Below are 10,219 nucleotides of genomic sequence, written 5' to 3'. Positions count from 1 at the left end.
AGAAGCTCATGTAATGTTCTACATATCAGACAGAAAATTAAATCGATAAGGATGGAAGTCACTGAAACTATATGCAAGCAAAAACAAAATTAACCATAAAATGAATACTATAAACCACACTAAAATGAAGGGAGGGGAGAGACCAAACTAAAGTAAATTGAACACAGCACTTTGGCTATAAACCCTCATTTTAATGGGATTTGATTGAATCTAAGATGTCATTGGTTGTAAAATGGGACTCAATGTCAGAGCTGTTAAGCTGTGGAAAAAAATGGTATCTTAGAATTAATGGAATATGATATAATATGGGAAAATGCAAATTAGAATTAAGTGAATAATCCAGATAACTCTAGAGTATTAGAATAAGCACCAGAAAGCTTCTTTAAGGTGTCGGGGTAAGGGCTCTTCAAAGGCTCATGATAAATAATATATAAAGGTATATATATGGGCTGGCCCCGTGGCTTAGCGGTTAAGTGCACACACTCCGCTGCTGGCGGCCCGGGTTCAGATCCCAGGTGCGCACCGACGCACCACTTCTCCGGCCATGCTGAGGCCGCGTCCCACATACAGCAACTAGAAGGATGTGCAGCTATAACACACAACTATCTACTGGAGCTTTGGGGGGAAAATTAATAAATCAAAAAAAATAAATAAAAAATAAAGGTATATATATATTAGGGAGGATGGCAATTATTGTTTTATTGGTACAGAGTTTCTGTTTGGGATGATGAAAAAGTTCTGGAAATGATAGTGGTGAGGGTTGCTCAACATTGTGAATGTTCCTAATGCCATTGGATCGTATGGTTAAAATGGTAAATTTTATATTTTATCACAATAACAAAAATTGCCAAAAAAATGGATTGCAAGGTTTTAGTAGAAAATCTAGTCAATTCTATACTTTTTATATATGTATATAAAATACATAATAAAATATTCATGCGATCTTGGGGCAGAGGAGCCTTTTTAAACAGCCTTAAGCAAAATGATTGATAGGATTGGTGACAGAGTACAACACAGAGATTGGAGAGCATAGGCTCTGGCTACCTGGGTTCAGTTCACAGGTCCAACTGAGTGACCTCAGGCCACTTATCTTCTCTACCTCAGTATCCTCATTTGGTTAATTGGACCAATGACAATAGCACCCACTTCATAGGGTTGTAATGAAGGGAATAAATGAGACAATAATCTAAGTACTTAGAATACTGCCTGACATAATAAATACTCTTATTATGACAAAAAAATCAAAAACTTTTGTATGGCAAGACACTTATAAACAAATATAAAATCCAAGTAACACACTGTCAAATATTTGAAACATGTATATCAAGGAGCCTATAAATTGGGGGCCGGCCCAGGGGTGTAGTGGTTAAATTCATGCACTCCACTTTGGTGGCCTGGGGTTCACAGGTTTGGATCCTGGGGGCAGACCTACGCACCAGTCATGAAGCCATGCTGTGGCAGCATCCCATATACAAAATAGAGGAAGATTGGCAACAGATGTTAGCTCAGGGCCGATCTTCGTCAAAATAAAAAAGAAGAAGCCACCTATAAATAATAAGGAAGTGAAAACCCCAATAAAATGAACAGTTAGTTCACATACCCAATATAAATGTCAAAAAAATTTGAAAAATTACTCAACCTCACTAATTGTCAAAATTGTATGATTTTTCAGCTATCATTTAGTCAAAGCTTAAAATGAATAGTATCTGGATGTATCACTCAGGCTTAAGTTTAGATGTAAGTAACAAAACCCCCAAATGTAGCTAAACAAATATGAGTTTTCTTCTTCACTCCTAAGTCTGGAGTAGGCAAGCAGAGCGGCTATCCTGGTTTCACATTGCCCTTAGGGACCCAAGTTCGTTTTTCTTTCTTTTTAGCCATCCCTAACATGTGGCCTGTAGCCTCTTGCTTTTTTTCTAGTGGCCTCAAAATGGCTGTTCCATCTCCAGCAATGAGTCCCAGGCAGGAGCATTCTGAGTTTACTCCCTTTAACAAGCTTTCCCGTAGAGCCGCACTCAGCTAGTTCTCCTTACGGTGCGTTTGCCAGAATAACACCACACGGCCACTCCTAGGTATTCTTTAAGCAGGGCATTTTTCACTACAAACAGAATTGTTAAGAAAGGTACCGTGGGTACTGGCTAGACTGCTAACAATCCCTGCTCTACCAGTGTTGGCTAGAATGAAAAATATGGCATCAAAACCATAACAAAAGCAAAAATGTACCTTTTAAAAGAAAGAAGATGAAACAAATATTGAGGCTTTCCATAGTGGTGGATCAATCCTAAATACTGAAACTAATCCTTTTAGTCAGACCAGCAGTTTACTTTCATTCTTGCTACTTTCCTCAAATTCACTCACAAATATTTACTGAGCACCTACTCTCTAAAGGGCTTGTCCTACGTTTTTGGTATCACAAATGTAATATACATGGATCGTGCGGTCAAGTAATTTATATTCTAATAAGAAAGAAGAAATTCATATAAACAACATGATCTAGAAAGTATGTGGTATGGAAAAAGGACAGACCCAAAGGTATGAATTTTTAAAGAGAGATGAATTCCTTTTGGTGTCAGTAAGAGAAAGGACTTCATGGAAAAAGATAATCCTGACACTTGTCCTTGATGATAGAGGCAGGTTTATGCATGCATGGAGGAGGAAAAAAAGTACTTCCTGTAGATGTAAAGCATGAATTAAGGCATGGAGCCAAGAAAGTGTGTGGCAAGTGAGAACAGTAACTAATTGAATAGAATAGATTAAAGCCATTGCCAGAAGTTATGATGATGGGGCAATTAAGCGGCTCTCAGAATTGAAGTGACCACAGCTTCTTCTCCAGTAGTTATTTTTGGAAGTATCCCAGGTTTCAGAGGAGGGATGGAAGCTCCACGGTGACAGAGAAATCAACTTCTGAGCTGTGTCAGTCTTGAGAATATTGTAGGCCTCAGCTTTTAAAAGCCCACAGCGGGAGATTACAAAAAATTCTATTACATAGAGGAAAAAGCATCAACATGGCTGTACAAATTTTTAAATATTTAAAACATAGATTTTCACTTTCAGTGTTATAAATGTCCAGGAGCTCTACAGGAACTGCCTGCTCCAAAACAACTAGACCCAGAACAGGACACCTTTTTTTTTTTTTTTTTTTTTTTGAGGCTTCATTGGTCTTACAAATTAGGATAGATCTCCATGGATTTCCCAAAAATAAACGAGCATGAATTTAGCCCAGAATGGGTAGACATGGGCTGGAGTGGAAAGGATCTTGGGCTTGAGCCATCTGAAGATTTGAGAAGAACTAGATGCTTGGGACAGAACAGCTGGAAACTAAGCCCACAGGGCCAAGAGCCATGGCCTGACTAAATCAGCAGGGAGCTCACCTGAACAACACGGCTGCCAGAAGGAATGACATTGCTCTGAGGCTGGATTCCCAAAGACACTGCTACAGGGACACTGAGGTGGGGGAGCTGACACTCCTATTCTGAGCCAAAACTCTTGCTGAAGTGGTGTTGGCTTAGGAATATTTCCTGGATATTTCTGCAGATACAGAAGCAAACTTTCTAGAGGAAAGTCTTCCCAAGGTAGGCCCACAGTACTGTCACAATCCATTCAAGCTGTGAATGCATACACACTAGAAGGCAAGCCACTATGAGTAAGAGTCAGCAGAAACAAGAAAAACATCTTTAGTCACTTAAGAACTGGCAGTGTGGGAATTGTCAGATACACAATATAGAATAGCTAGGTATAAAATGTTTATAAAGGACTCCACTTCCACAGTGGTATGCTAGGGAATTTGAACCAAGCCTCCAACTGAGGTCAACAAAGAAGGACAAAATATTAAACACAGCATCTGTTCTGATTCCTTTATCTTCAAATAATTCCATCTCTTCCTCAATAAATTTGAAGGGAGTTTTTAGAACCAAGTTTTTTGGGTGGTAGAGTGATAAGAGGAGAAAAGAACTGTGGTCTTTTTATTAACAGTGATTTATAGTTTTTAAATTCAAAGAAAGCATTTCCAATTTGACTTTGTCTTTTTAGTCTCATCATTATTGATGGGGATTCTGATGCAGAATTCCCTGTAGCAATTTCAATAATACCGTATTCACATTCCCATTGTCAAAGTTTTTGAACTAGAAATAAAGATATTTATTTAGTCTTTTGAGAATATGGTGGTATAGAAGAATCATTTTTAAACCAATACAACATATAATTTTAAATGTAGCATATAACTCTCTGGATATGTTACAAAATATAAATGATTCATATTTCATACTTTTAAATGGCATAATACCATTTAAATCAAGAAAAATATCAATGTTTATATATTTTAAAAGAACTTAGTCAATTATGTAGGAACAAAATCTAACATGTAATTTTAAGGCAAAGGATCTGCTGAAGTCAACGATTTTAAAATTCTTTGACCAAAAGGAAAGAGGTAAACAAAGTAAAAATGAGAACACTTCTGGTAAACAAAGAACTTTAGAACTGGCCTGCAAACCTAAGATTAAATGCAGTTTTGCATGACATGCTTAGCAAGGATTGGAGATTGATGGTTATGTTCCACAGGAGAAAACACACAACATATTCATACATAATACATACATACATACATGACAGAAGCAAAGAGCAAAGAAAGAAAGAAGTTTAAGAATTATAGTTTTTATTTTTAATTAAGATGGCTTCACAACCGAAATACCAAAAACTGATATTACAATCACCAAGCCCTTTGGCTGGTCTACCAATCTCCAGCTTTCCCTACTCCCGTCAGACTGTAGAGCTCATATAACATAAAACACAGAGTAGAAGTCAGACAAACTTGGGTGTTAATCCTTACTCCACCAGTTACTATCTGTGTGACTTGAGTGTGCTTTTAAACTTCTGTGTGTCTCTTTCTTCATCTGTAAAGTGGAGAGCAATAATGGCACCTGTCTCATAGGATTACTGGAGGATTAAATGAGAAGACAAATGTAAAACGCTTAGCACATAGGAAGCACTCAAAAAAGCATCCCGGGGCCCACCCCGTGGCCAAGTGGTTAAAGTTCTGCGTGCTCCCCTTTGGCGGGCCTGGGTTTGCAGGTTCGGATCCCAGGCGCAGACCTACTGCACTCATCAGCCATGCTGCGGAGGCATCCCACATACAAAATTGGCACAGATGTTAGCTCAGGGCTAATCTTCCTCAAGCAAAAAAAAAGAGGAAGATTGCCAAAGGATGTTAGCTCAGGGCAAATCTTCCTCACCAAAAAAAAAAAAAAAAAGCATCTTTATTTGCTCTACAGTGTAAGTTGACTAAGCTTTTCAGAAGCACTATTTTCACAAGCTTGCCTACCTATCTTCCACTCTAAGAACATCCGCTCTTGTTATTCCGAACACATTTGCTTTTATTTCAAGGACCTCCCTCCCTAACCACTATAACATAGAGTTCCCATTTCTCCTCAAGGTATATTTTCTGTTCTCAGTCCATCTTCTCTAGGAACTCTGAAAACGCCCTTCTCATTCTCATTTTCATTCTGAGCTTTCCAGGGTTAGCTGAAATCCAGCCCCCTTTAAACCTTTATAGACTAACCTCAGAGACTGCAATGTCTATTGCAATTATACAGGTGCCCCTTCTCTTCAGTGTTGTTTCGTTACCTCTTCATGTTTTCTTCTTCAATTGGTTAGCTACTATTTACAAGTCCGTTGAGAGCAGGAGCTCTTCCAGCCTTATTTCCCTATTTCTGTTGATAGGAATATGTATAGCTTTCCAAACGGACCGTGATCACACATTTGTCCTCTGCCTCACACACAAAAAAAATTCCTTGGAACTTCTTTCCTCTTCTCCAGGCAACTTCAAAGTTTTGCCTTGGGGAAAGGTTCAAAATTCAGTTCAAATGGCACCTTTCTAAAGCTTTCTGTAACTGTGGCTTAGGAGGGATAAGGCAACTAACACATTGCTCCCGTACTGTACTTACTGGGTGGGTACTTGTAAAATTTAATCTTCACAACATGAAAAGGTAAGCCTTACTGAGCCCTGTTAGACGGAGAAGCTGAGGCTTGGAGAAATTCGGTGATTGCCCAAGGACACAGCTAAGAAGTTGGCACAACACAGCTTCATATTATACAGAACAATCATTTCATCTTTCTGATGCTGAAAGCGGGGATTCGAGATGTTAGGGCCCCACAGCTAGCTAGTAGCAGAGATAAGGCTAGAAAGAATTCATTGATTCACTCAATAAATATTGAATGCTTGCTATGGGAAAGGGCTAGACTCCGGCGAGACAATGTTGTCGAGGAAAGGCACAAGCTTCCTAATTCCCTCTCCAGAGCGCTGAAAAAGCACTGCAGAAGACTAAGGTGGGGGCGAAGTTCCCAGAGAAAAGGATGTGAGGAAAGAACCAGGAGAGCTTGGTCCGGACCCGAAGCGGGAACCGGGCATAGAGAAGGGAAGGGGGAGAAAGCGGGGCGACCCTCGGCTCGTTTCTCCGCCGAGCCACACGGGGGCGCTGCAGCCCTGCTCGCATCCCGCTCCCTGGCGGCGCCGCCTGCTCCCCTTTTCCCGGCGGAAATGCCCGGGCGATGACGGAAACCCGGAGGGAGGGAAGAGAAAGAGCGAGAGCGAAGGGGTGAGAGAGCCGGGAGTGGCCGGCGGGTGGCCATCGTCCGGCGGGAGCTGCGCCGAAGCCCCGCGCCGCGCTGCCCCCCACCGCCCCGCGTCCTTCAGCGACTCGCGGGGCGCGCGGCCGGCCGGGGGGCTCCTCGGGGCCGCGCTCCCGGCGCCGCCCGCTGCCTTAGGCGGGGCGTGGGGCCCGCGGCCGCGCGCCCCGGCTCCTTCCTCTCCCGCCGGGAGCTGGCGGCGGCGGCCGGAGCGGCGAGCGGGAGCGGGAGCGGGAGCGGGGAGCGGCGCCGGGGCGGGGGGAGGGCCGCGGGCCGCCATGGACGACAAGGCGTTCACCAAGGAGCTGGACCAGTGGGTCGAGCAGCTGAACGAGTGTAAACAGCTCAACGAGAACCAAGTGCGGACCCTGTGCGAGAAGGTAGGAGAGGAAGGAGGGCTGCGCGGGGGCGGCCGCCCTGCCCCGGGCCCGTGCTCCCGGCGGCGGCGGTGGCCGTTCCGGGGCCCGGGGCGCTGCGCTCACGTTACTGGCCCAGGGGTCCGCTGTGGGTGGCCGGGGGAGACCTGGCACCCGCGCGTGAGCTCGAATGGGGTCACCGACGCTCTTCTGGGGGTTCCTGACCCTCCAGGTCAGCGTGGACTAGCGAGCGCGGCCCTGTGGAATGCGGCCACTTAGTCTGATGCGACCTCCTGTCTGAAAATGCACCGAAAATTAACCTGGATGTTGCTCATATTAACGAACCTGTTCATAAACGTAGGATTTTTTTCAGGTGAATCGGGCCCTTCAAAAATCGCGACCTTGGAATGCGTCAGGCATTTGTTTGTGGAGAGGTGGGTGTGATGGCAGGCTGTGGTTTTTAAAATAGAGGTTGACTTTGGTTGAAACAGATGGTAACTGGTCTTCGCGTTGAGTGGCTCTTGGAAGCAAAATGTTGATTTTCAGAAATAAAACAGCAAGTCTAAAGTTTGGCAACAGTGCTTGCTTGAAATGATAAATGGGGTATGTATTTTTCGTGCAGAGCAGCACTTTTTAGAAAGTCTTTTCCATCTTTATTACATGTAAAGCTTTCTTTTCCGAAGAAAAAGGAGTTTTTATTTGTTTTAGTTGTTTACAGTCGTTCTTGGTTGTATGATCTTAAACAACATTCTGAATTCTGTATCGACTGTTCTTAACCACTGGAATTATTTCAGACGGTCTATCTTATTTACGTTAAAGTCTAGAGTTTTTCTCATTCATCTTTTATAATCTGGACTAAATAATTTTCATACATTTATATGTTAAAAGACCTCATTTGAAGTCCAGGAAGGAGTAACGAGTTTAATCTTTAATGCTGTTGGGTTTGTTTGTATTTTTAAGCCATAATCTATAAAACTTTCTTGATCATAGTGTTCGGAAGTCAGGATGCCCCAGAAATGTTGTTAGTATTATTAATAGGGCACTCTTAAAATAAAGCATCTTAGGGTTGGAGGAGTAATAGCTAATATTAAGTTAAAATAGTGTTTTTAACAAGTAAATGTCGCCTAGGGCCTTTGTATATTAAATAACTATTTGTTAACACAGGAAAATTTATTTCTGTAAATAGAATTGCTGAACAACTGGTATTTTTCTGAAAAAACTGTTTGCTTATAGCTTCAAGTAGACATTCAGTTTCCTTGAGTCATAACCTATAATTTCATGTCTTAAAATTTACGTTTTAAATCTCTCTCTCTCAAGCTCCAGTGTCGAGTGAAATATCCAGTTTTGACATTAGCTGAGTCAGTTAACCTCACTATGAACATAGACATGCACTTCACCAAGTTAATGGACACAGTCAGTAGCTGAGTCAGCTTTTCCCTTTGACGCTCTAATCATTTGGAGATGTATTTCTAGAGAGGAATGTTGTACCACTACTCAGTCACACTTGAGTCTTAATCACTTGAGGAAGCTTTCTGTGTTTGTCGAGAGTATTTTTTACTTCAGCTCCTAAATAATTGAACTACCAATCCCTAGGACTTTATAGGTATGTTTAAGCTTATGTCTTACCCACTTTTTTCTTTGAATATTTGTACTTATCCACTAAACATGAGTTTTTACGTGAAAATCCACAATCATTTATCTTTCTCCTCCACCCCTTTGATGGAGTTGCTGGTGGGTGGAGAAGTGTGATAGGATTCCTTGCTCTCTACCTTTTTAAGCAGTGCTTGGTTTTGCAGCCCTCTTCTAGCAACTGTGGCGTCCCTTTGTGGTATATATGTTCTGTCTTCTAACCTTAGGCTCTAGTTCCATTTTACGTCCCTACCCTGATCCTCCATGTTCCTGAGGAGTGTCCTGTTTGCTTGCAGTGAGCTCTGGTGGTCAGCCCATCTGAGTTCACACCCTGGCCCTGCAGCTCGGCAGCTGCCAGTCTCCCTGCACCTCTGATTCCTCATCTGTAAGACAGAGGTGATAAAATTTCCTGATCTTCTGTGTTGGTTGTGAGTATTAAGATACCACCCCTGTTAAGTCCTGACAAGAAATAAGCACGCAATGAATATTAAATGAAGAAAAGCTAAATAAAAATAGCTATTTCATTTTGTTTTAAATCTGTCCCCTCATTTTCTTTTGCAAAAAGATGCAAAGAAATAGATGTGATGATGTGACTTCTCTGTGGAGAATGTACTTTAAAAAAAGATTTTATATGTAGTGGCTCTAGAATTGTTAAAAATACAGTTTCACTCACTATTTCTTGTGATCCTTGTTACCTGAAGCACAAAGTACTGGGATTAGTAGCAATTTTGTGAAGTAACCTTACCATCACTTGGTCTACTTGATACCTGCTCTACCCTTCCAGGTCAAGAATGGCAGGCGCGTAGAAAGAATATAAGAGAAAAGTGAAAAGTCAAACCTGATTATGTAGATCACCTTATTGTTTAATTCTTTGTGACTAGGTTTTAGTTCTTTTTTTTTTAATAACATGATTTTTTGGAGTCTGTCGGAAATACTACTCTATAGAAAGTTACATTATATGGTGGTGATTTTTCCCTCAAAATTAAATTCCTATTTTAACTCAGATTGCCTAAAAACTAAAGGAGTCAGCTGAAATTAAGATCAAAGTGGTACTGGTAAAAGCCCTATTTTGAGCTAGTGGCAAAAGTAAAATCCATCCTAATGCTAATTGGGGAATAACTACAGAAAATATAGGTATGAGTGGTACGGTATGTTTGGCCTTGGAGGTTAATTTCTGTCTAGAGAAAAATTGCGTAAAGTAGTAAGGCATACCTTCTGAGAAGACTAGCTCTTAACATGACTTAAATTAGCAGTCCAGCTTTTGAAGCAAATTGTGAATTTGACTCCTCTTATGTGCCTAGAAAAATTGCTTCTGCAGTTCATTCCTGCAACAGCAGTACGCACAGTAATTTTAAAAGATAGTGCCTAGAGAGCCAGTCTGGCACTGTTTGGGACATTCTGTGACTAGAGCTATATTTAACTCTTGGTAGAGTCTCAGGAAGAGGAATTTTTTAGTTCTTTGACCTGATAAACTTTATTTTATACTGAAGAATCTTGGTGATAATACTCTAAGTGGAGAGCGAAATTTGGCCTATTTGTGTGCTAGCTTTATTTGGCCTATTTGTGTGCTAGCTTTATTTGGATGATTATAAAGTGCCTACTTAGAAAAATTT

General features: G+C 41.4%; 1 protein-coding gene across 1 annotated transcript in view; it reads left to right on the top strand.

The window, feature by feature from the left end:
* Positions 1-6,601: 6,601 nt before the first annotated feature.
* The window catches only part of PPP2CB (protein phosphatase 2 catalytic subunit beta), a 34,833-nt gene continuing 31,215 nt past the window's right edge, over positions 6,602-10,219 (top strand). The window contains exon 1 of the mRNA XM_058525160.1: positions 6,602-7,001. Within this exon, the coding sequence (XP_058381143.1) occupies positions 6,900-7,001 (102 nt within the window). The 5' untranslated portion in view covers positions 6,602-6,899. The remainder of the gene's footprint in view (positions 7,002-10,219) is intronic.

This window comes from Diceros bicornis, chromosome 29 (assembly GCF_020826845.1).
Source record: "Diceros bicornis minor isolate mBicDic1 chromosome 29, mDicBic1.mat.cur, whole genome shotgun sequence".
NCBI classification, from domain to species: Eukaryota; Metazoa; Chordata; class Mammalia; order Perissodactyla; family Rhinocerotidae; genus Diceros; species Diceros bicornis.
Note: the sequence above shows the minus strand (reverse complement) of the source record. Positions and strands in the feature narration are given on the sequence as shown.